We start from the raw sequence: 27,500 nt of genomic DNA, 5'->3' as shown, positions 1-27,500 counted from the left end.
ACACTGCAAATAACGTGATAATCATAAAATGTAAAACTGATGATATGAGAATAAAAGCTGCATTAACTTTGTTGTTTGTTTGCGTTTGGAAATTCCAGTCGTTCCAGATTTGATTCAGACATTCGATTCATTCGCTCAACTGATTCATTCAAACGTACCACGCAAGAGACTGATTTGAAGAACGAGTCATTGAATCATTCGTGTGACTGAATATTATGTCTAAAACATATGCTACTAAATATCAACTTGCTTTTTTTAGTGCATTCAAACATTTCAGACTAACATGTGAACATATGTACTTACAAAAGAAACTTAATAATAATGTTTTTATAACAAAAACCAAGAGCAAAAGCAAGGCGGGTTGGGTTTTATATTGATCAATCATGTTTTCATTCAGCCTAAAAAAAAACATTTATACATAATGCATTTATGTAATATACATTATAAAGGTATTCATAATGTATGCCGTAATGGATTATAACTTTTCATAAATAACCGCAAAGTTAAAATGCATTATAATATTTTAAAGCTTTGTTTTTCATTTGATTTAATGGATCAAGCTTTCTAAAGATGTAACAATTAGATAGATATACAAACAGATGTGGTCTTAATTATTCATGCAATGCATTATAAGGCACATTACAAAGCATAATTAGTACATTAAAATTACATTTATAATTCAATTTATATTAGGGCTTTAAGTAAATCCTTATTTGCACAATGCAATATCAAAATATTTATTTCTAACACGTTTTGTAATGTTTGTTTAATGGTCTTCTCAACCAACACAATAATGACTTCAATCTTTTAATGTAATTAATTAACAGCACATCGCGTAATTAGTTAAAAAATAAATCGAATCACTTGCACAAAATTGTATGTTTGTGTGTATGTGTGTATATATGTATATATGTATATATATATTTTTTTATGCTTTGCACACTTTTTATATTTTATATTTATATTTATATATATATATATATATATATATATATATATATATATATATATATATATATATATATATATATATATATATATATTTAAATTTTGTTTTCTATTTTGATGCTGGACGGTTGTAAAGAACATTTCACTGCATGTCCTACCATGTATGTATGTGTATGTGACAAATAAAATTTGAATTTGATTTGAATTTGAGATATATCAAAGACAATTTGACTATGCAGAAATTTGAAAGCATCAACTGGCAGCAAAGTTCTGTGAAACCTAATTCAGATGTTATCAAACCATAGAGTTTGATCAAATCTGTAGGATAAATGAAAAGTGAACTCTTCATTTAAAGTCTGATTGCTGCTAATTTGAGACCTTTGCCGGTTCGTCACGACAGCATTTCCACTGCATCTGCAACATCCTTCACTGTGAGGTACCGTTTTTGTCTCCATGGCAACCGCAGTGCGATGGAGCCCGGCTCGGAGGGAGACGTGCAAGAAGCGGCAGAAAGCAGGCTGTTTTTCCATTATGTTCTTACTTTCACATCTCATTCCTCAGTCTTACGTTCTCCATCACTTTCCTTGTGGCTGTAAGTGGCCACCGCTATTTCAGATAGTGTTTCATAAGCTGAGACGGACAGAGATCATTTGTACTCGTACTGTGGACTCTATCAGCAGGGCTCTTATTAGCAGACGCCCGTGAAGCTCTATGGGAATAATCTGAGAAATCTGCAAAATGCTCACTCAGACCCCCCAGCGCTAAACAAAGACACGTGTCAAGATGCTCTATTATATAAACATACTTTAAATGAACCACAATGCACACTATCCTGAAACCTCTGGTTACGTCAGTCAGAGGCAGATAAACCACTGCGGACTTTTGTTTTGAAAACATTTTGTGTTCGTGTCGCGATTTATTTCATAAGTAAGTAGTTCCACAAAAAAGGAACGTTTGCTGAAAGAAATCTAGCGTTATATCACTTGCTCAGCGGTGAATGGGTGCCGTCAGAATGGCCAAACAGCTGATGAAAACATCTAAAAAAACCACAAATAATCTACAGCACTCCAGTCTCGTGAAATGAAAAGCTGTGTGTTTGTAAGGAGCAGACTCGTCATTAAGACGCTTTTAACTTTTTTCTTTAACGAGTCCATAAGCAAATAGTAACACTTCCTTAAGTGGAAAAGCCCATGTCCTGTTGTCCTCTTACATCCGAACCCACCCACATATTTGTTTTCAGAGCTATTTTTGGCTTGTAAACAGTACTCGCTCTGTGCACATTTCTCTCCGGATCAGATGACTTTTACACCGGAGGAAACATTATTATAGATTATGGATTCAAGATGGATTATGGATTCAATAATGGAAACATTATTATAGATTCAAGAGTTATGGATATTTTGCCCAGAAGCAACAGTTTGAAGTTAAAAACACCCTAATGCTGGACTTGTTTCTTAGAAACACTTTTAGTAGATGTTAACTGAAGGAGCGGAGTGGTGTGGATGATTGCGATGTTGTTTGGACTCTCATTCTGACGGCACCCATTCACTGCAGAGCATCGGTTGCTGAGACGGCGATGTAACGTTATGTTTCTCTAATGAAGAAATAAACCAGTCAACGTCTTAGACGGCCAGACATTGTTGCAAATTTGAATTTTTGTGTTCCCTGCATATCCAAAAACAAGTCAGTACCGCTCTACAATGACAAAATTTGATAATCAGGGAATGTATGAATTGATAAAAATGCATGCAGCTTTAAACGTGTTAAAGCAATCAAAGTCACTTTGGATAAAAGCATCTGCTAACTGCATAAATGTTAATGGCTTCTAGAAAGACGTGGCAAAACACGACGTCAGAAATGTTCAAACCTGTTCTTTGATTTCCTGCAGTTTGTTGCTCTGCTCTCGAATGTCGTGCAGGAGCTGCAGAGCTTTATCGTCCTCCTGCGACACCTCCATGCGGGCCTGCTCCAAACTGCGCTTCAAGCTCTGAAAGACACAGAAAACCAACACGAGCCTCACAAACCACGCCGAGCAATTCAGAGGGCGCCACATTTCCACACGCAAACAGTAAACCCACGCTGCATTCGGTGATGTAGGTGGCCAGGTCTTGTTCCAGGATGGTTCTCTGGGTTTCCGAAGCCTTGAGCTCCACGTCCTTCTGCTGGAGAACTGACTCCAGGTCTGACATCTTACGCTGCACTTTTGAAATCTCCTGCTCCATCTTTCGAAGCAAGAAGAAGAACAGACATCGGTACACAAAGCGGGGATTGGATTATCCATGAATTAACTTAAGACTTTGCTTTCAACTGTACCTTTCCGTGTGATTGACCGCAGTTCCTCTAGCAATCTGAAAGCTTGGGCTCTGAAGGTCTTGTCCTTTGTGGGCTTTTAGGCTGAAAGACGTGGTCTGAATGAACGTGCCCTTTCTAGAAAAAAAGAGACACAGAAGAACATTTAAATTTTAATAATACCAAAACAAAATGACTTCGACGACTGTTGTTATTAGTAAAAGTTGCCGTTCTGTTAATAAACAAAACCAGCAGAACAGTTACAGTTAATGCGCAGTTTGGGCTTTAATTAAGCCAGGAGATGCCAGAACTTTTTTCAGAAGCTCCAACGATACGAGTGCAAACAACAAATAATTAATCACCGCAATTACAAAAAGCCACATAATTTGATTCCAAAAGGAAGCAATGAAACAAAAGAAACACGGTGCCGGGACACACATCTGATCTGCATATATATTACATTTATTTGTTACTCAACTTGATCTGAATAAAACGCGTCAAATCTGTGTGATTTATGGTCCTGCTTCCACGCAAGTCAGATTTTAGCACATTTTTAGCATCCTCTAGGTCTCACTGCTTTTATTCAGTATGCATTAAATTGATCAAAAGTGACTTTTATAGTCATCGTTACGAAAGATTTCGACTTCAAGCAAACGCTGTTCTTTTGAACTTTGTGAATCCTGATCAAATAAAACCTCATATCACAGTTTCCACAGACAAAATGAAGCAGCACAACTGTTTTCATCATTAAAAATAATAGGAAATATTTCTTGAGCAGTAAATCAGCATATTACGCTGAAAAATCAGCTTTGATCACTGGATTTTAAAGTATATTCATTTATTTGAAACTGTAATAATTTTACACGCTTTTTTTGTATTTTTGATTCCAACAGTTATTCATAAAAACATTTTTGAACTGTTTTTTTTTAGCGCAAGCTCTGATTTGAAGAACGAGTCATTGAATCATTCGTGTGACTGATTCGTTGGGAAACTGATTCTGAATATTATGTCTAAAACATTTGCTACAAATTTTTTTTTAGTGCATTCAAACATTGCAGACTAACATGTGAAAATATATGTACTTACAAAGTAACTTAATATTTTCATAACAAAAACCAAGAGCAAAAAGGTTTAAAAAATAACCAAAATGCTGCTGACATCATCCTGCACTCGGGGGAACGTACTATTTTCGTCCAATCAAATTCTCTCTGGTCTCCAGAACGAGAACGCATACCAAATCCTTGCTGCGTTTTGCTTTACGAATCCCACGGCAGCAAGTACTTTCTGCGCATACGAGCTCAGCGCGGAGCGTATAGTGCAGTCTATTTTTAACAAGCCCAATCATATTAGATATGCACAGACTGTTTCTAACTGCCACTCTCTACTTGGCATCCTTGGAGATGGAGGGAAAAAATGAACGACAGAAGAAAGGAGCTCCTAATAAAAGCACAAGCATCTCTACTCCTCCATATCGTTCCCTCTCTCTTCGGCTTTTTCTTTCAGTAGCCTGAGGCTTTACAATTCAGCGTTAGGAGGCTTATAGATTACAAAACACACACACACACACAACTCAAAAGATGCTTATGGAATCGCTTTCTGAACCCAAAGCGGCGGTGTGAACTCGTGTTCACATTCACAGAAACGTGCAGCCTTCAGGAACACACACACACACACACACACACACACACACACACACACACACACAGACCTGCTGAAGATCCCGTGACTCTGTAAAAACCTTTGACTACAGTGTTTAAAATTCTCACAGATATTATTTATGACATGCAAACCACTTAAATAATAAAAAAAAGATATGCATTTTAACTACGATCTACGATCTGTGAAGTTCAAGACTTTGAAAGCAAACATTATGTTTAGCGCATTTTTCCTGAAGACCGCCGAACATACTGCGGGTTACATCACCACGACATGCAAATGGTCACGCAAAAATATGATTATACTTCTGAAGCCAGCTGGATGCATAATTTAGTACGTGGAAAAATCAACACAGTGTTTCAAGATGAGGCATGATTTAATTATTCTGATCTCTCAGCTAATACTGATCTCTGGGGAGGGGGAATAAGAAAAATTCAGCTGTGGAGAAATAGGAAACAAACAAGAAACTCTGACCAAAGGGGATGAAAAACACAAGAGTTCGCATAAGCAGAATATTTTAAAAGTTATGACACACTGACATGCCAAAGGCCTGAATGAATATAAAATTACTGATCATCTAACATCACGGAGTATTAACGCAAACCAAAACTTGCGATGACTGACTGAACTTGTGAGGTATAATTGATGTTTAATACGTGGATAACAGGTCTAACACTTGACCATCATTCTTTGATGTGGCTAGAGCTAGCTAAAAACAAAATCAACAAATAAATAACATTAAAATATATGCAATAGAATAAAATAAAGAAACATTAAAAAAAAAAACACGAAAAACTAAAATAAAATAAGTAGAGGAAGTAAAATAAATATTCAATAAGTAACATAAAATGGACAAATTAAATAAATAAAATAATACATTGAATACAATAAAATGAGCAAACACATAAAAAAACGATTAAAAAGTAAATAAATAAATTAGTAAAATAAGCAAATGAAAACAAATGCAATAAAGTAAAACGAACAAATTTAAGTAAAAATACATGAATAAATTAAAATTAAAATGCAAATAAATTATATAAGTTCAATAAATAAGACAGAACAACAGACAAAAAAAACTGAAATACATATGCAAATATATGAAGTGAAAAAATTTAATAAATTAAAATAATTTAAATGTAAATACATAAACATACAAACAGTAGGGCATTCTGAGTGATCGCCTAAAAATCTGAATATGGATGATAGATAGATAGATAGATAGACAGATAGACAGATAGACAGATAGACAGATAGACAGATTCTCTGTAGGGACTGTTTCAGTAACCTCATGAATGCGTGCATCAGGTGTTAAGGTCATGAGTTCATTCACAGTAACACTTTCTGTGCGGAAAGATAAAAATAACACTTTTTCTCGTGTTTTTTTCTATAACCATAGAATACATGCCATCTGAGCTGCAGTCACGACCACACCAAGCCTTTACCTGATCAGCTTGCGTCAATAACATTATTTCTCAAAAATAATAATCAGTTATTAGTGTGTGTGTGTGTGTGTGTGTGTGGTATCGTGTCTGAGAGCAGATGAAAAGCTCCCGAGGATTACCGAGCGTGTGCATCACGACACACCGCAGGCTGCTGCATGAAATCATCTCACTGTCAAACTTACACACACTTTCAGACAGCTCTGCATTAATGTTAATGAGGATCCATGCACATCCCAATGCCATTCAAATAACGTATAAGTCCAGAATCGTACGTGTTGAGCGCAAAAAAAACACAAATAATGACAGGTCACCAAAGATCATTTAGGAGCGTTTGCTGGTTTAGGATCACGAGAGCGATTAAAACCAAAAAGCAGGAGAGATTAACCGAACTGACTAACTATACTAATATTAGCAGGTTTAGCAAGTCCCAAATGTTTCGTCTATTTGCTTGGGCATGTGTTCTGAAACGGAGCCGATCCAGACAGTTTAAGTGGCTTAATAACAGCTTGAGCGACAGAAAGACACGATTCTCCTGAAATCTCCAGCCGCCGGATTAGAGGACTTCACGTCAGTGGCAACAGAATGAGGTAAACACAGGAAGTGATGCGGCATATGGGCGTGTCTGGGAGCAACTTTTCACTTTGTTAACGCATCTAAGAAACGATCGGCATGGATGCACTTCCCTTCAGAACGCGCTCAACGCATTATCGGATTCTTTTCAATGGGGAACTTAAAAAAACCTCCATATGAGTCTTCAGTAGCTGCGCATAGAGGGAGGAGGGAGAAAGAGAGGAAAGTGCTGTTTCCATAGAAATAAGTCCATTCTGTCACCTTCTTGCTACTCTTTTTCTCATGCGTTTCTATTTCAATACACCCACATACTGTATTTTTCCCCCTGAACACTCTACGGACCGGTTACCTGAACTGCGCGGCCGGGAATCAATAAATATTTGATTTTGCTGAAGAAAATGCGAGTGGTGCAAAACTCCAGCTGGTTGCCGGGGCATCGCCGTGCGGTTGCTAGGGTCAAAATAAAGTACCAGCATAATCTGTGCACACTCAACTTGGATACTTTTGACGCAGTAGCTAGAGAATAAGTCAGCAGCGTTGCGTTGCGCTGGGTTTACCAGCGATGTTCTGCACAGACCTGGTGTCATGACACGCAGTGAGAGTTCACGCGCTGACGGCGTCGGCATCTGTGTTGGCATCCACTCTCTCTCTGCGCCCATCTGAGACGCCACCTGGACGCATTCTCAGCTTCTGTACGCTCACTAACGACAGCGTGCAACAAGGAGTCGCACGCGAATAACAGCTCGCGGCGAAAACGCGCATCGGGCTAATCTCTCTCCGCGGTTCGGCGTTAACAAACTCGCGCGTCGTCAACGATACTCACTCTAAAGGAGCGCTGCTCTGCTTTGGATCCAGTTCACAGGGGGCAGGTCCGCGCGAGGGAAGCCCAAGAGTGTCGGGTCGTCCTGGGCAGCCATGAGCTGGAGAACGGGCGTCTGCGGCTGGAGGTTTCTGAAGGACTCATCCTCGGAGTTCTTGAGAAACGGAGGAGTTGTGCGGGAGAGACGGATCGGATACGCGAGAGTGGGAAGAGAGAGGAGCACTGAGACGAAGAGGGGAGCGAGCTGTATCCTAGAGAAGACAGCAAATCGTGCACAACCTTCTCTCTCTCTCTCTCTCTCTCTCCACTGCAGAAGCTCTCTATAATCACAGTAATACAAGCAGACTGACTCACTGTTGAAACTCTGCACTCTCTCTCTATCACTCACATCTGATATTTATCTTTTCTCCCCACATCTGATTCCAATTTACGCTTTTTTTCCGCCTTGCTGCTTACGTCTTTATATCCATACCATATATTCAGAGAGCCTATCTACATATCGAACACTATATATCTGTGTCACACTATCATATCATAATCCATCTACATATCATGCTCTGTTGATCTCTGGTTATCAAGCCATCTCTGAGTCTTTAGCTATCGCTCTTTCGACATATCTATTATGCTTTTTCTACGCATTGCATTCTGTCGCTCTATATACCTATCGAGCTCTGACTCTTTACCACGCTATACCTAATATCTACATATCGTGCCGTCACTTCAGCTTGGCTGAAAAGCTACATTCAAATTTTGTACTCATCAGTTTTTTAATTATATTAAACTAATTATGGGAAAAAGCTTGTGGCTTCTCTCCTGAGGCCACAACAGGGCGCATACGTTTATGATACGTATGAATTTATTTGCTTAAAGATGCATGACAGCCAGCGGTTTAAATGGGTACGGCAAAAAACGAAGGCATCCCGCCCCTGAACGCACATTTCAGAGTAGAATTACTGGCTACAGCATTTTGTTTTTTTTAAAGAAACAGCTATGAAAACATAACATGTTTCCTAAGTATCTACAAACATGTATCTACAATCACAGTACTTTTTCCATTTAAAAACATTAGGTTGTAATGTAATGTAAACATTATTGTACTCTGTTACTATCTGTTGCAACGTGTGTGTGTGTGTGTGTGTATATATATATATATATATATATATATATATATGTGTGTGTGTGTGAGTGAGTGTGTGTATATATATATATATATATATATATATATATATATATGTGTGTGTGTGTATATGTGTGTGTGTATAAACAAAGTTAGACAGACAAAAGCTAAAGAAAATGATTGCACCATTAATGTTAATATTGATGTAGCACGAGTATAATTTACAACCTGCCAAGACATACATACATAATCTCACTGCTCCTTCCATTAAGCATTTGACAACCTTTAAACATCACGGGTTTGAAGGTTCACCCTCCCTCACTTTTTTCTTTCTAGAATGTGCCTTTATGGCATTAACCGAGTTACATCTGGATTATTTTCACTGATGACAAACTCGACGTGTTCATTAGCAGCTGCCGGCACTGCCATCAGGAGCTCTTCGGTATTAATTCATTCTCAGCCAAAAACTCATTAAAGCCGCAGTTGTCCCAGTCAATTTCACAACTAAAGAGCGACGCATTTCTTAATGAAAGACTAGCTTATTTTACATCATTCCCGTGACTTATCGGCTGAGGAGAGGGCGTTCATTAATAGCCAGGGAAGTGTGACAAAGTTTTGGCATGTGGCGTGATGCTTCCTGTCAGCTTCTGCATTATGCTTCACATCAAGCTGCTAAATAATTCCACCGATAACAGATTGCAAAATAACGTCCAGACTGATTGTTACGTATAAAGATCATCGTTAGTGGGTGTACTGTTATAAATGTAGATGGTCGTGTAGGGTAAACATTATTGTTAGAAAAAGAAAGGAAAAAGCACAGAGACACAAAAGCGGCACGCAAGCATTCTGGCAATGTTACCAGGCAACAGGCTATTGCTGTTATCTGAGCCAATGACAGATGAGTATTTATATAGGAAACGGTGGACAGTGGGGAAAAAGGGCCATTTCTATTCATATTTTAAGAATATATTGTTTTACATCATTTCCCATTTACATCACAGCATGTCAATTATAACGCGCAGCATCATACCAACTATGATATTTTTTTCTTTAAGATATTACTTAAAGAATGATGATTTGCCAAGTACCTTTGAATTCATAATTCAGTCTACTATATAACAGAACGAGACTTTCTTAACTTTTAGAAACCATAACTCTTTGTAAAGAAACAGACAAGGCTTAAATCTAGCCCTGGACTAAAAATCTCTGGTTTAGGCTATAAAACCGGGCCATAATGCCCAAAAGTATTATAAATGGTCCAGAAATAAACACTGCACAATGCTTTGAGTGGCTGCTATGTAACAGTGTTATCGCCTCAGACAGGCTCACTAAGAAAAGCAACTACGCTAATTTAAATCTAAATATTTATTTTCGGATGAAGTGTTCGCTGTGACCCGAACAAGCGATGCAGAAAACGGATTAAACGGGTAGCGTCTGAAGGGAAGCCACCTTTGTGCTCTGTGCTGAAAACGTGCCGGCGTAAAGAGCGCCGTGTAAAGCTGTGATACGAAAAAGTACGCAGCGATAAAGCGAGGAAGAGGTTGAATTCTTGAGGAAGAACGATCACCTGCTGATTAATTGCAGTCTGAAGTTGTTTGCGTGGGGTGGATGGAGCCTTCAAACATCTCTCGGCAGCTCTATGAAACACGGCTCTGTGGAAATGTGCAGTCCTTAATATTTCATCAATATCTCACGAGCAGCAGTGCTGTTAGGTACTGTATATCCGTGTTGGTTACCTTCCCTGTCATTGGAAATACCTGCAAAAGATGCAGGGAAACGGACAAAACGTGTGGCGAACGCAAAAAACAAGCGAAGGGATACTATTGGTAGCAATCAAATTAATCCACTAGAACTGATGAAAAAAAAAATGAGTTTTTTTATGTTTTTGAATTAACAAATCGTTAAATGAACCGATTTCACCGTCGTAACGGTCCATGACCTGGCAAGAACAGGTTATAATATAGGTAAACGAACAACTGAACATATCAAGTGAGATTAAATACAGGTAGCCTAAATGAAATGGAAATGACGTTGAGTAATTAGGTGAACTATCCTGTTAAACCAGTGTTAGTTCAGTACCTGTGCACCAAACTTTCTCAGCGACATAGTCATCTATGAGCAGATCCTGAAGAGAAGAACAGAGAAGATCACTGATTCATAAGCACTGGAACAAACACCACAGAACTGATTCATTCTCGTCAATCTTTTCAGCACATTTCAGCTGTTTTGTGTTCAGCTGTGTGCACTTTGACCAACAGTAACTCAAATATTGATGCTGATAAATTGAACATGCTCTTAAATGGTTTGACTGGACGCTAGCGAACTATCATCAAGTGAACTGCAGTGGCCAAACTGTTGACATTAAACCGGTTACCTCACCTGAATACGTTGGATTTGTGTTGATATTTTATACGTAAACATCTTCTTTTTATTGTTAATCTCGTAAAACTACTTGGTCCGAGCCAGTAGTACGAGGTGGCGTATCATAAACATGGCTGAAGGCCCGAAAAGGAAGAACAAACAAACTGATTCGACTGAGTGAGTCATTTACGCTGGAACCGCTCCAGCTGATTCAAACTGAAGCTCGTGACTTGAATCATTTATTTACTAGTATAAACCAGTTTGTTGTTTTTTGTTATTTATAACAGCCCTCAAGTGTAGCTTCGGCTACAAGCACTGTGGTATATGGATGGGATTCAATTACAGAGTAAATTCATTTAATCGCCTGTAATGATTCTAATCATATGGCTGAAACAAAGCATCGGATAGAGAATCATTTGGTTCAGATGAGGAACTCAAGCGGATAATAATAATTTTATTTTGATTTAGGGACTTGGGACGCGTATCGTGAATCATTTGATTTAAAAACTTCTGGGCCAGTTCGTCTTGATCAAAATCGAAATTTAGGAATGCGTATCGTGAATCAATTGATTCAGATCTTCAGACCTCAAAGGTTCGCGAATCATTATTCGGATTGGACTCAAAGCGCGTGTAGTGAATCTTTTCTAATTTCGTGAACAATACTAAACATCAAACCATTAAGGCGGCACAGTTATGAAAACAAAACAAAAAAAAGAAAGTATGAAAGAAAGAAAGTTTTTTTAGTAATAAAAAGTAATAAATATACTTACACCTTAAAGGGCCAAAGATAGTAGTCTCATTATATCCTGCGAGAAAGTTCATTACGTGAACTTTAATCCAGCATATAGCCTAAATAAACTTTTTATAGGACAATGGAGATCTGATAGGAAGTTAATGGGAGAGAGAAAGCTAGCACTTTTTAATTAAATAACGTAGTAAAATAATTTTATTGATTCGGAAACGAAAGGTTGTTCTCATGATTGAATCGTTCCTGCAAGCTATCAAAACAATGATTAGTTCAGGAAGCTTTCTTTGAAATGTATGACTATTCAAAAGACAATGCAGGAAAATATTACATAATTAACTTATGTTTTCTGTTAGCTAAATTTCATTTTCATAAACAGAAGTTTACTGGCTCTAAACCTTGATTTGGACACATATATGGAAACAATATCCCTGTATTCATCCTTTGTGTCTTAAGATTTTTATTTATTTTTTGTTAACCCTGGCAAATCTGAATGTATATTCTGTTGTTAGTAGTATTATTATGCTTGTCTTTATGTATAATTGTATCTATGTTATAAAGTTTGTGCTGTTCAATAATAATTAAAAAAAGAAGGAAAAAAAAGATTCGTTCAGGAATCAGAATCATTCTTGAATCATGTTGAATGAGTCATTTGCGTCATTGTCGTCATTTTTTTATATAGTGACAGTTTAATATAAACACTAAGGCCATGCATTGTTGCAAATAAATCATTCTCTGCAGAAAGCAAGGTCTATTCTGGACTCTGTGGGGCTAATTGCTGCTTTTGATGTGCTTTGGACACCTTTTCACATGGTCATATGAAATCATAAATAATCTTTATTTTGTTGCGCTTGACTAGGCACTTCAACAGCAGAATGACTTCGGGAAAATATAGTCAAAATGAGGAAGATAGCAGCTCCCTCCATTGGCTCGGGAGGAAATCGCACACAGTTCTTATATAAGCAATAAATGCCGCGTATCTGAAGATGGGCTCCTTTAACGTATGCCTCTTTATCTGCGAAAGTGTGCACGGATTGTGTAACAGCACTGAAAGTCTTTGTATTTTCTCTCGGTCCTGTAGAAGAGAGCCGTGGGATAGTCACTAGTCCAGGACCGTGACTCAGAGCGTTACATAAACGCTAATGTATTCAGCAAAGAGCTTCCACGAATGCATCGCAAATCAATCAAACGGGAATAATCATCATCATCGGGACATTTAAGAGCACTTGTTTTCAAGAGCACGGAGAACAAGCTATACCGAACACCTTGCGCGTGTATTGATTCACGTGTGGGCAAGCAGCAAAAGCAAACCGATCTATAGAATATTTTAATTGCAAGGGTTCAACTCAAGTGCGTGTGGGTATACTGGCGCACCTATTTAGGCGATGTATTAATTATTCAATTTGTCTTCATGAATAAATGGATTAGCCTCGCGCTTTTTAAGGCTGACCCACGAGGAAAATACTCGGCAAGCTGTAGATTTTTATGAAGCGCGCTCTCTTTCCGTCAGATGGCGGTATTGATCTTCGAGTCTGTGGTTCTGCATCGCGCATGCGCTTAAGACGGAGTACTTGTTTCTTGCTTACTATATAGTATGTACTAGTTAGAGTTCACCAATCAGCATTTCCATACTAACTTGGAAATGAATAAATGAAAAAAAAATAGATAATTGTCATTTTGAAGTAATACAATTAATTAATTAATTTAATTTTAATTTTTTTATTTAGCTACTGATCACGTTATTTGTAAGTATTGCTATTTTTTATCAACAAAGGATATATTTATTTATTTTATTTGCTCTCTATTTGTCTCTTTTGTTTTTTTATTTACTTTTTTATTTATTTTAATATTTTAATCTGCTTACTTACATAATCTATTATTTGTTCATGTGTTGTTATTTCCATATGTTTTGTTTGTTTGTTTTTAAAAAAGAGAGAGAATATTTCTTCTTCCCTCCCTTATTTGCTTATTTTTACTAACACCAAAATATTTTCTTTTAAATGAAGTAAGTTTCTTTTATTTTATATTTTGCCGTTTATCTTTTTGGAAACACTTTACTTAAAGCCACACAGTGCGTTATAAATGCACGTTAATATCTTACAATGTACCAAATAATTGGGTAACATTAATAATCCAAAACAGTCCTAATCTATTTATGCTTGCACTTTTAAAACAATATAATTTAATGTCACATCGACAATTAATTTTCAAATTATTTATGTACATATGTTTAATAATAATTTTCTTTGACAGCTGTCAACAAGCATTATCGTGCCAGCATACATTCAGTGACTCCGGTCATTGTTTTGAAAGGGTTTGACCTCATTATTATGGCATGAACATACAAACAGCAGATTACAAACGTAACATAACATTCAGATTACTGAAAACATTCCTCAAAACATCTGCAGGGAAGCCAGGATTGCCTCGCACCCTCTTTAGCACGTCTCCGTGATCCGATCTGCTTAAGTGTCCGGATCTAACGGATGCCATTTAATCTCATCTCACAGTGTTAATCTCAACCGCGGTGCGAGGCATGTTTCGGTGCGCTTGCTGCTGCTCCTGTAGCACGTGATGAATGCGCTTCACTGAGACATGAAGAATTAGTGACTAGTGAGAAACAAAGACTTTACTTGTGGGCCATAAAATGGACATACAAAGGAAAGTGGGTCACTCATTCCAGAGCGCAAGCCTCCGATCACTGTATAGGGTCTATATACTGAAGATTGAGGCTGCGTTTGTAATCCTTGTGATTAAAGCACTCGCATATGAGATGATCAATCTGCTCATCTTTTGTTAAGAGTTAGTTAATGCACCGCGAAATGGTTATCATCGTGAAAATGTACGGATATTACAAGATGTACAAATGTGCATATACCGTATTCCCAAATTTTTTATGCGCAAAAACAACCAGTAAAGTGAGAAAAGAAGACGCTTTTATGTAAAATGCATTACTAAAGTAGCACTATTTTAAATGCATATTCAATATCCAGTTTAACATTAATTTAATTATGTTATAATGCAATGATAACATCTTTTCATGAAAGTGCATTTTAATATTTAGTGCCATTTAATATGAAAATGGTTATTTGTCGTGTTATTTATTCATTTATACTTTAGTGAACACAAAAATGTAATATTTCACTGTAAAAATATATAGATTAATAAAAATAAATAAATATATACTACACACACACACACACATATATAGTATCTGCTTTTAGTTTGTTCATAGTCACATTCATTTCAATAATAATTCTACTTAGATTTTCATTACTGTAAATTAAACATGAAAATTAAATATAAATATTTGTAAATATTTTAAATAATAAAAATGTATTTAGAAACAACAAAAGATACTGTTGCATAAATCGGTACATTTAAAAAAATGAATTGAATTAAATAAAAAAAAATATATATATATATATATATATATATAGTATATATACAGTATATATATATATATATATATATATATATATATATATATATATATATATATATATATATATTTACAAATATGTCTGTTTATAAAGATTAATTGTAATGTATAATAATAAATATAAAATAATGTATATAAATAATTCATTAAATTAATTAATAATTAAATCCTTTACATTTTTAATTTCAATATAAAATAATAATATAGATATTCATATAATTTCCTCTCAGTTATGTATTTGCTATATTAATTATTACAATTATTTTAGTTTATTATTTTCTATACTATATATTAATCAATTACTTATTAAATGAATAATTGTAATTACTGTAATATGAATATAATATAAAATAATGTAACTTATTTACACAAAGGTTCCAAATGTGTCCGTAATGTATGTTTGTACATCAAAGTGCCTGTTTGTATTTGTAAAAAAAAAAACATAAATATAAAATCAGAAAATACAGAAAATCGCACGGCCCATACTCAATATGATCTAATCCATATGAGATACAACTGCAATTTAAAAGCTGAGGAATCTTGATATGTTAACCTAATAAAACAGAGCATGAAAAGACGAGTTTGGACCTTATCCATGATTAGGTCATTAACCTTCCAGAACACACTGTGTTCCCCAACACACCAGCCACATTCATGTGTCTTTCACCCAGTTCTTCTATAGCATATGGCGTTATCACAATCCACCAATGGGCGGCTACGAGGAGCAGGTTGATTAGCTGACGTCACGGACGCAGAGAGAGAGAGAGAGAGAGAGAGAGAGAGAGAGAGAGAGAGAGAGAGAGAGAGAGAGCGCGGAGTTGGGAGGAGGCTCGCTCACGAGAGCAATCCGTGTATTTGTGTGTCTTATAGGCCAGGGATGTGAGCGAAGGGCGACAATAATGGGGAATAACCGGGACCCCGGTGCTCTGGAGTGGACACAGCGACTGGACGGTGACCATCAAGGGGGTTAACGCGCGGATCAGCCATCCCGAGAGGGTTTTACACTGATTTGGCCGGGCTTGATGGATTATATTGGGCTCAGTGATCAATTGATTGCCGCCGGAGACCAGATAAAGCGCGCATAATCATCGCACTGGATACGATTTATCCATTTCCATGGCGTTCTCACCCACCCAGAGCCAAGCAGGTCACCTGGACCCAGGACTAAAGCGGGCTCACCGGGTCTAAAGCGCTCGATCTGTCGTGATTGAGGCGATGTCCGCGTCCTGCCTCGATCTGCGCAGCGCGATTTCAGCACCACCGCAGCTGGACAGCGACCGCATGGACCGAGCGCTCGATCCCAGCCGCCAGAACTCGCCAGACTCCGCCGCGGAAAGCCGGACCCACACGCTGCTACACACCGCGCCGGGGGGGCTCGGCACGGCTCTGGAGGAGGAGCTGGCCGTGCTCACCCGCGAGCGGGAGGAGGACCTGGAGGTATCCGCCTCGGAGACGCCTGCGAGCGGACAGGACTCTGACCTACTGTCGCTCTTCCGGCAGAAGGAGAAGGACTTGGTCCTCGCTGCTAAACTGGGCAAAGCTCTACTTGAACGAAACCAAGACCTCACAAAGCAATATGACAAAATGACCAAGGATTTAAACGACAAACTGGAGGTGAGAAGCTCTACACTTCTGTACCTAATTCAATATTCTGACAACTGTTTGCGTTCCAGGAAAGTTTTGGGGACTTCTGCCATTGGATTCTTCAAGTTGTACGAACTAGCATGGCTTTTTAATGCTGGTTTTGCTAAATAAAAGAGACATATAAACAAACAGGCCTAAGTATACATAAAAACGTGCTCTGAGCTCAAAGTTATCACTTAAACGCTGTATTCCGAAAGCAGTACAACAAATGTAATTCAGAATATATATATAATTTATAATAATCGATAAGAAAAAATACAAATATACTGAAAAATATATATAAACTGAATGAACAACAGCAAAAAAAACTATGCTTGTTAGTTTTGGGTATGATTGAAATTATGTACAGAATTTAAAGTATATATTTTTTTATAATAGAAATTAATGCACTTGTTTATTTGTAATAACTGGACGGGAAACAATCGGGATGCTTTACTTACCCCTAAAATATCAATAATCAAGTAAAGCTCTATTTTTAAGAGCGCAATTTAACACTTTGTTTATCACTCCAGGGCAGTGATTGATTTCACAGGAGTGTGTTGTTTACATGTGCATGCAGTCAAACTGCTTTTTAATTATTAATCCGGATGCATCGTAATCACGTACTGCGAGTCTCTACTTTCTTCCTCATGCTGAACAACCGAGGAGCCGCTCTCCGGCTGTTCTCAAAACTAACTGCACAAAAATACGCCGTGAATCCAAATGTTTCTCTCAAAAGCACGTCTTTCATGGTGCGCGCCATCAACACATCAGAAGTCATTACCGATGTGGACTGCGTGAAGACGCTGACTGAATTGAATCTGGTTCAGATCTATACGGGGCTCTGATGGTCGTTTCAGCGACGCTGCAAGCAAAGCTAATGCGCTTTGGCTCTCTTCATTCGTCTGAGGGCCAGACGAGCGACAGATTCCTGGCGCTTTTCCATGCAACTGTCCCTCCTGCCCCGCTTCACATCTTTGACTTAAACCCCTTGTCTTAATCCACGTCTTATTTTTTCGCCACTAATATTTTCGGAGGAAATCTAACAAAAGCAAATAATCGGCACTGAAAGGGCTTCGAACGGTTAATTGCATTGATAGCCTTCACGGCGGATTTCACGGCCCGTAATCAGTGCCGGATTTCATTTTCTGCAATTATAGCTAGAGGTTCCCTGGACTCAACCTGTCTGGCCCTTTATGACACGAGAACTTTATGTCTCAGACCATGAAATTCAGACGTCTGTCTATTATAGACTAACGCCGATCCGCATTACAGCTTATTCTGGCCCGCTCAAGACCATGCACTCAGAGAAAAAGTACAGTATCTGTCACTGGGGCGGTAGCTTTTCAGATAGCATAAATTTGTATCATATTTATTCCTAGAGTAGCCACATATTAATACTTAAATAGAACATTGTAGCAACCCAATAGTACTTTTGAAAGGGCACACCAGTGAAAGCATGAGAGACAAATTAATGCAAATGAATGAGAATAAGTCGGCATGTAGTTGCAAAGTTACTTATAATTAGTAGACTGTCTAAAGTGGACTATCAAAATAAAGTGTAACCAAAATTAGGCACTTAGCCTAAACCTGACATGTAGTTACCTTATATACTATCTTATGGGTACAGCAGGTAACATGTACTTTAAAATAAAGTGCAACCAAATCATTAGTTTATTTTAAAATATCATACTGACTCCAAACATTTGGAATGATGTTGTTTAAAACAGTTATTTGCTACGAAGTGCTTTAAGAGGAGACAATGCAGGCTTTTGATTAGTTTTTCATTCAATATTTTCTCACACCAGTGGAAAGAAAACACCCAAAAGGCACTGTTACTGTAATTGTTTCTTTTATACCAATTTATCTGTTTGTAACAATTATAATACATCAGCTTTTTCTACCACACATAAATCTCCACTTCAGCAGCACTTACACGCACCAAAGCTTACATATTTGATCCCTAAGGTTTTTACAGAGGGATTTGTTTAGTATATATAAACGTCTTGATAACATACGACATCTTATTATCTTATAACGCCACACCGAGCAACTACGGACCAATGTCAAATCTTCCTTTCAAAGGTATGATTATCGAAAAGGTAGCTTTTAATCAGTCGAACAGCTTCTTTAACACAAACGGACACCTGGACAATTTCCAGTCTGGTTTCCAAAGCGCATCACAGCACCGAGACAGCACTCGTTAAAATAATAAGCGGCATCGGCTTTAATTCTGATTCTGGCAAAACATCACCAGCTGGATCTCAGTGCTGCGTTCGACGTTGTAGATCATAACATGCTTCTGGAGAGACGGGGAAACTGGGTCTGGCTTTCTGGGATGGGACTCAAATGGTTCAGGGAGAGGTTCCTCAAGGTTCAGTTCTCGCACCGCTCGTGTTTTAGCCTGTATATGCTCCCACTAAGTCAGATAATTGCCTATCACAGCTATGCTGATGATACCCAGATTGACCTGGCCTTATCTCCAAATGACTATAGCCCCGTTGACTCCCTCTGCCAACGCACTGGTGAAATGAACAGTTGGATGAGCTAGAATTTTCTTCGGTTAAACAGGGAGAAAACTCAAACCATTGCTTTTGAAAACAAAGTTAAAGTTCTCGAGGTGAACAGGCTCTCTTGAGTCTAGGGGTCAAACAGCTAAAGCCTCTGGCTTGCTTGGTTGGGGACACTTAACTTCTAGTGATTATCGTTGAATTGACTACAGAGACCGTCTCTGCATTTAATAATAAATTGGTCACTCTCGTCATCATACATCCCTGTCATTATACTCTTCTACTTTATACTGTACAGTGCTTTGATGCAACCTGTGTTGTTAAAAGCGCTATATAAATAAAAATGATTGATTGACAGCTAAAAACCAAGTTGAGAATCTAGGGGTGATTCTGGAGACAGACCTTAGTTTCAGAAGTCATGTTGTAACTAAATCTGTTAGAAGTTAGTTACTTTTAGAAGCAACAGCAACTAAATGATCATACTATCATCTCAAAAACATTGCAAGAATTAGATGTTTTGTTCCGATCAAGGTTTCAATCAATCAATCAATCGTTTTTATTTATATAGCAACACAGGTTTCATCAAAGCACTGATCAGTATAAAGTAGAAGAATACAATGACAGGGATGTATAATGTGAACAATTTGTTATTAAATGCAGAGACGGTCGACGATAATCGCTAGACATTAAGTGTCCCCAACAAAGCAAGCCAGAGGAACCAAAACCCCATCCGTACAGAATGGAGAAGAAAAAAAACCTTGGGAGAAACCAGACTCAGTTGGGGCCAGTTCTCCTCTGACCGGACGCCCAGCACTTTTCAATTTTACATTTTTCACAGCTGTGTCAGATAGTGCAAATGACTTAGTGCGTGTGTGGAGAAACTTGTTCATGCCTTGATCACCAGCAGGGTGGATCGCTGTAACGGTCTCCTCACTCCTTCCTGAGAAGACCATTAGACAGCTGCAGCTCATCCAGTACACTGCTGCTTGGATTGTGAATAGAACCAGAAAGTCTGAGCATATCACACCAGTCCTCAGGTCCTCACGCTTGCTTCCAGTTATATTTAGGATTGATGTTACTGCTCGCCGAATATAAACCTAACAGAGCACTCGAGGATCGAGTCGGTTAGAAATGCCATGGGTTCACGCAGAACTAGGAGAGTCGGCTTTTAGCTAAACAGCTTCCAGAAGAGATCATATGTGCTAAAAAGTTAACCAGACACAAAACTCATCTGTTTGGCTGTGCATTTGTTGAACGATCACTTTGCTACGTCAGTCATGTGCAATCATTTTTTATTCCATCATACATTTTTATATCATAGTTTTGATGACTATTTCACTTCCTTTTATGCAAACTGTCTCGCCCTAATCCAAATACGAATATCTACTGAAGCCTTGATGCCACTAACCTGGCAAGCCTATGCCGACGCACGTGAACCACCTTGTTTTTCCGTCTTCCAGCTCCTGGAGCAGGAGAAGCACGAGCTGCGGCGGCGAATGGAGAGTCGCGAGGGCGAGTGGGAAGGCCGGGTGGCGGAGCTGGAGTCAGATGTGCAACACCTGCAGGGGGAGCTGGAGAGACATCAGGTGCAGCTGCGAGAGGCCGACCGCGACAAGAGCCGAGCCATCAGCGAGCTGTCAGAACAAAACCATCGCCTGCTGGAGCAGCTCAGCAGGGTGAGCGACACCTTCACAGAGGGTCAGATGACCCCGGAGGGGTTTGCCTGAACGCACTCGGAGACTTAGAGCCAGATCTGCTGCTCGTCCAGTTGTTTTACGGCAGTGTTTATCTGCGTTTGTTTAGTTCGGCTTGATGCGGTCGTAATTAAGGACACTATTAAAATGCATACTTTAAATCGTTTAGGAATTAGAAACGAAACGAGCAATAATAATACGTACATAAATTAATACGTAAATATGCAATGCTAAGCAATATGTGTTTTTGAAGAAGGAAACGCGAAGAGACAGTAAAATAGACAAATTAAATACAAATAAAAAATGACCAAAATAAATAACAAATATTTTTAACGTATATATGCAATTCGGTATAAGGATAGATTAAACTGAATACAAAAATAATAATAATAATAATAATAATAATAATAACACCTTTTCTGTAGCTACACTTGTTGCAAAATAAATTAATAAAATAACAAAAAACTGTATATTTACTATACTGTAAATATATGAAATGCAAGATTAAAAATGGTTTAAATATTGAATTGATGGATAGAAAAAGAAGACAGAACACTGATAAAACACACGTTCTGTAAGATTTAGATCAGACTTTCCTCTAAATGTAAAATGCCATGAGGCTATTAGAGAAATAACCTTAAGTCACCTGCTGATGCTCATGGTTCATTCCTAATAAAGATCGAATCAGAAACCTTCTGCCTGGCAGCCTACCTCACCGCTCAACAAAGTTATTGTCTAAAACAACTGATCAAGCAGTGTGCTCCAGAAAAGCCGGGTCATTCTTTGAATTGAAATATTGATCACGTTGGGCTGGAAATCCATACAGAGGCAGGTGGAAAACAACACACACGCTATGAATAAATTACATGCTACGGCACAGAGCGTCCCTTCACCTTCCTGAGACACTGCCTTATGCAAACTCATCAAAATTACTCTACTCTCCGCTCCGTTTTCAATCATTTAACAGCCGTGTGCTCAAAACTACCTGTCCGGCAGTCTAGCTATACCATTTAAAATTTTGTTAATACATATTTTTAAAATTTTATTTTCATATTTTCGCTGTTCATTTTAATTTTAATTAACATTTTTGTTATTTAATAGAGCTTTTTAATGTAGTTTTTATAGCTTTTAAATAGTTACAATTTTTTAGCATTAAATGCAACAGGTATATATATATATATATATATATATATATATATATATATATATATATATATATATATATATATATATATATATATATATATATATATATTTTTTTTTTATTTTTTTTTTTTTGGTTAATGTTTATTATTTATAATATTATTCATAAATAAATAGCCTCCTTAGGGTTTTAGTTCTAGCTTAAGTTAATGATAATAGCTGCTTACTAAATATTTTGCCGTTGACATCAAAATACATTTTGATGCATATCAGGTGGTAATATTAACGTAACGTCAGTATTGTTTGGCTGATTTGTTTCATTGGTTAGTTAGTAGTCATGTCATAACCAGACCGTTTCTGGAGGTAAAAGGCATCTTTCTTCACTGATGGCAAATAAACTGCGCTGGTTGAAGAAAAGCAATTTAAATGCAGAAAACAAAAATGTTTGCATCCAAATTTATGCATAACATCATATCTTGGTTGGATCACTTCGAAACATGCTGAGATTTAAACGATGCATCACTGATGTCGAATGAAGACCATCATTTCTAAACAAACGTTTATTGATTTGCCAGGAAATTGAGTTTTGCAGGTTAAATGTCTCACCGAGTTTAGGTTGCGCTTTCGTGAGCGCCTCTTGTTCACGGGCGTATCTGAGTTCTCATTGAGTCTCATTGATTTAGCCCTGGGACAGCCGCGGTGTCGCTGCACGGACTCAGCCGAGGTCAGACAACAATCTCTTCCTATATCTAAACAGCCATGTCGCCCCGACAAACCTCTCTGAACTTCAGTCTAATGACTTTAACGTTCAGATTTCCTGCAGCTGTCCGTAACGTGCTTTAACGCCGTTTCATTCACTCCCGCAGGTACAAAAGCGCACACACGTTGGTATCTGTAGGCCTCTCCATAGGCGTAACGGTTTCTATACTGTAAAAACCGCATGTGCTATTGCCCTACACCTAAACCTACCCTTACAGGAAACTTTATGCATTTTTAGATATTCAAAAAAACACCATTTAGCATGTTTTTAAACCTTTTGAATTATAGGACACTGGCGGCGTCCTTATAACCCACCTCAAACTGCAATGCCTCTGTCGTAGCCATGTCATTAAACGCATTTGTGTCCCCATAAACCACAAAAACAGCACACACACATGCACACACACACATGTGATGCTATTAATATACACACAAATGGAAGAAGAATCGATGGTGATAAACTAATCAGGACTGGCAGAACTAGGGCTTCCAGCTGAGGGCAAAAACACCTATAAAAGCAAACAAAAATAAAATAATGGACAGAAAATAGAAAATAAATCATGAAGCTATCCACCTGGTGCTTCTGACTCACTGAAGACTCATGCATTTACCAACACATAATATTAGTTTAATATAATTATAGTTTTTAATAATATGTTTGATTTTTACTTTTATTTTTTAATGTTATTTTTGTTAAAGATTAGTTAATTATTATTATCATTTTTTTTTTATATTCCAGTTAGTTGCAGTTAGTTGTTTGGTAACCAATAACAACCTTGTCATTTTAACCCTATTTTTAAACGGTTATCATTTAAGCCTGTTTAAAATTGTGTAGTAATGACATCTGGCATCCAACTACTAGAACAAACGATGCAAATCTTGACCACATGGTCATCTAATCCAGCAAAAAATACAAGCAGACGACTTACAGTAAAGGTCAGGGTTTGACTGATAAGATTTGGTAGTGTTTTAAATTTTTTTGTAATTAAGATAGTCGGCTGCTGACGGTGATGTTCTCTAAAGCAAGAAAGAGGCTCTGGATATGAGATAACTAGATGGGCTTGACAAATCTGCTAATGGATCTAGAGCTGCAGACTCAGATGACCTTCCTTCTGTGGGACAAGCAACAGGAAGTGACATAAGGCAGAGAGACACATGGATGAACTCAGGTGGGATTAGGCTTTAATCCAGATCCTCTTTACCAATAACATTACGTTCGGTCGACTGAAACCGAGCGAGCGAGGACAGCGAGAACTTACATACGCAACAAAAACAGCCTGATCAGAAATATCTCAGCTGCTTCTTCAAGACGGCGTTGAGATCATTGAGGAGAAAACAGAATCTCCTGCTTGCCAGACCCTGAAGAAAAATTCATTTTTTCTCAAAATGACTTTAATTTTTAACATACGCGGCAATTACATTTTTATTTGTCTCAGTGGTCTTTTAGGAGAAATGTCTGAAACAAAGTAAAAATAAAACAGGAATAATATTTTCCTACTATGGAAAGCTGTTTTATCTAAACATACTAGTATATATCTATTTTAGTTACTAGTATTTATTCAACTAAGTGCTTAGTACTTATTGATTAGCTACTAGTGATCGTTCTTTAGCTACTAGTACCTTTTTAAACATATTAGTACTTATTAATTAGCTACTAGTACCTATTAAATAGATACTAGTACTTAGTATTAGATACTATTAAGCATTTCTTAGATACTAGTACTTATCAAATAATTACTAGTACGGAATATTATGCACTAGTACTTATTTAGTGCTTACTATTGACTATTGGCTATTAATTTATTCTATAAAACATTTAGTTTTGACTAATATGTATTCCAACATAACAACCTCACAAACACAAGTCAAAAAAGCAGCTGTGTATAATAAAATAATATAGTATAATGAGATTTGTTACTAGTAATAGTTACAAAACTGCACGTGAAAAGTATTATCTAATAAATAATAGCAATATTTAATTTTTTTGTAGATTCATATATACTGTCTTTACTATCTAAAGAATAGGTTATAGTAACTATTAGAAGCACTAGGAATTGATGAAATATATTAAGAATATATAGATATATAAAATATATAATAAGAAGAAGAAAAATAAATAGCATTAACTAGATACTACTTTTAGGTTGAATGTTAAAACAGCTTGCCGTACAGTGATAACGTAACTCGGCTAGTAGGTAACGCTTAGAAAATACAGACAGCATTAATGTTTAGCTAATGTACTGAACATATTGTGCTGTGTTGGACAGATGCTTTCTGTTGCACACACACACACACACACACACACACGCACACACACACACGTCTGTCTGGAAGCAGGGGGTTGTCAAAAACGCCTGAACCCCAGCAGCCTAATCTGATCAGAGAGAAGCATCTCACTAATTACATTACAAAGGTTTAGAGAACGAGGTGAGTGGGGGCACAACAAAATAGACCTACATTTCATTACCAAGATGGAGTGATTCTGAGCCTTTAATAAATGATTGCATTGATTATGTGTTCGCCGGTACGCTGCATTGGAAATTGAACGGCAAAGCAACATCAGTAACAGGTCGTGGGATCGCCACATAGCACCGACATCAGGGGTGCTCACATACGGCTTTCGGAAAACAAGAAGAAAATCCTGCCACGCGGGATTTGAGTGAAGTTAAGAACTTATGATGCTAGTCTATCGCCAGGGGGTTGCTACGGCTCTCGATGCTCTCCTCAAGCATGACCCACACACGTGCACGGTTGTCCACAAATGCACCGAAGAGATCCAAATCCATGCAAGGCATGCACGCTCACGCAAAACAATCCTGTTTGAAGTATGCATGATTATACACAGATGCGCGCGTGATCTAAACGAGGGCTCCGTTCATAAACGCATGCATTAGAACGTGTGTCCACAACATTAATGCATTTGCTTGAAAATTATAGAGTGTTTAAATGCATAAAATGCGTCATTTTCACTACATAAGGGTGTGCTTGGAGGTTGCTATGGTCTCACCGGGGTTGCTAGGTGGTTCTTTGTGTAAAAAGAGTATTGCTGTGTAGTTGCTTGGTGGTATGACAAGATGTAATTATATACAGAAGATTACAAAGATGGTTCACCTCAAAAATTGACATTTTATCATGATTTACTCACCCTTAAACCTTTATGAGTTGCTACACAGTAGATATTTTGGAGAACTGCTGTACTTCTGAACTTCTGTCCCATATTATGGAAGTCAATGGCTACCGGCAACTATTCGGTTACAGCAAATATAGAAGAAACAACAGTTTGGGAACAAAATGAGAGTGAATAAATCATGACAAAACTGCAATCGTGAACCTTTAACTCATCATGTTAGAGGTTTGATCGCATCCCTAGCGCATACTAGTCGTGCTTTCCTTAGTTTTATCATATCCTGAAAAGCATTTCAGCCAGGACCCCTTTCGTCAAATGATATTTATTGCATTAAAAGCATGCAGTTACCACACGGTTAGGAAGATGTACCCAAATGCCTCAAAAGATGCATATATATAACGCATATCCCAGTTAAGGAGGAGTTGGAGGAGGAAGAGGAGTTAGGAGGATGGAGGAGGGAGTAGAGCCATAGAGAGATGTTGAATGAACGAGGTGTAACAGGATTGGTACACATCAGAGACAGCTGATGCTAGCTAGATTTTTAACCCTCCCGCCACTCTTTAAACGCAATAAAAGGACTGTGGCGTGGTTTATTGCTTTGCTTGTCTTCGGTTAATGCCGCAGAAATGTCACAGGTTTCCTCCTCTGACGCTATGACTAAGGGAAATCATCACCGGCGATCGCTATGGCAACCCCAAAAACGTTACGTTCGACTCGGTGTGTCACCATGGAAACGAGACTCCCCCCAACAACGTGCTCCGTACACTAACCGCGACAAGTGTGCGTTTCGTTCGAGGCAGGATCCGTAACCCCAGAGATTCGATACAGAGGCCCACGCGACTCAATAAAAACGTCCGGCACGTGCCACGGGTCACGCTGAGCCGCGAGAGCTTCCCTTCTCGACTCCGGCCCACGTTGAAAGGACACCGTTTGAATGGACAGCCACCAAACCGACTAATGGCTTTTTGATTAGTATCATCCGTGAAGGTGCTGCAGATGTAATTACATTCAGCCTTCAGTGCCGTCATGAATGATGTTAGATCCCGTGGGAAAGAAAATCACAATTAAGATTCACTGGAGATGTCTGATTAAATCCGCTGCTTCCCGGGAAAAAGACTTTTCCCAGACACCAGTTTGGGATCGAAAACCCAACGCAAACACTTCTCGTCAACTTCTTCCAGATCAAATGCTCCGAGCTGCTTTTTTTGCTCTATTTTCACACCGCGTGCGAAACAGTGGCTCATTCGTTCTCAA

General features: G+C 38.0%; 2 protein-coding genes and 1 long non-coding RNA gene across 15 annotated transcripts in view; 1 reads left to right on the top strand and 2 right to left on the bottom strand.

Annotated features, from left to right (window-relative positions):
* Nucleotides 1-8,020, bottom strand: part of LOC122350791 (citron Rho-interacting kinase) — a 49,224-nt gene extending 41,204 nt beyond the window's left edge. For 4 of the 8 annotated variants that reach the window (XM_043247512.1, XM_043247509.1, XM_043247513.1 and 1 more), the window contains exons 1-4: nucleotides 7,729-8,020; nucleotides 3,262-3,375; nucleotides 3,027-3,170; nucleotides 2,816-2,935 (exon numbers count right to left, since the gene is read on the bottom strand). In XM_043247512.1, coding sequence (XP_043103447.1) covers nucleotides 2,816-2,935; nucleotides 3,027-3,170 — 264 coding nt within the window. In that variant the 5' untranslated portion in view covers nucleotides 3,262-3,375; nucleotides 7,729-8,020. The remainder of the gene's footprint in view (nucleotides 1-2,815; nucleotides 2,936-3,026; nucleotides 3,171-3,261; nucleotides 3,376-7,728) is intronic. The other 4 variants (XM_043247508.1, XM_043247511.1, XM_043247514.1 and 1 more) reach the window with 1 other exon arrangement.
* A 1,304-nt stretch (nucleotides 8,021-9,324) lies between these two features.
* On the bottom strand, nucleotides 9,325-11,343 carry LOC122351006. 2 transcript variants are annotated; one of them, XR_006251673.1, is made up of 4 exons: nucleotides 11,222-11,343; nucleotides 10,922-10,967; nucleotides 10,579-10,599; nucleotides 9,325-10,494 (listed from the first exon to the last, which is right to left on the bottom strand). It is a non-coding gene; the product is annotated as an uncharacterized LOC122351006 (long non-coding RNA). The 2 variants fall into 2 exon arrangements; XR_006251674.1 differs by lacking the exon at nucleotides 10,579-10,599.
* Nucleotides 11,344-16,185: 4,842 nt separating this feature from the next.
* bicdl1 (BICD family like cargo adaptor 1) overlaps nucleotides 16,186-27,500 on the top strand; it is a 30,974-nt gene continuing 19,659 nt past the window's right edge. For 4 of the 5 annotated variants that reach the window (XM_043247862.1, XM_043247860.1, XM_043247861.1 and 1 more), the window contains exons 1-2: nucleotides 16,186-17,004; nucleotides 20,984-21,199. In XM_043247862.1, the coding sequence (XP_043103797.1) occupies nucleotides 16,606-17,004; nucleotides 20,984-21,199 (615 nt within the window). In that variant the 5' untranslated portion in view covers nucleotides 16,186-16,605. The remainder of the gene's footprint in view (nucleotides 17,005-20,983; nucleotides 21,200-27,500) is intronic. The other variant, XR_006251678.1, reaches the window with a different exon arrangement.

Source organism: Puntigrus tetrazona, chromosome 8, assembly GCF_018831695.1.
Source record: "Puntigrus tetrazona isolate hp1 chromosome 8, ASM1883169v1, whole genome shotgun sequence".
In the NCBI taxonomy this organism is placed as follows: Eukaryota; Metazoa; Chordata; class Actinopteri; order Cypriniformes; family Cyprinidae; genus Puntigrus; species Puntigrus tetrazona.
Note: the sequence above shows the minus strand (reverse complement) of the source record. Positions and strands in the feature narration are given on the sequence as shown.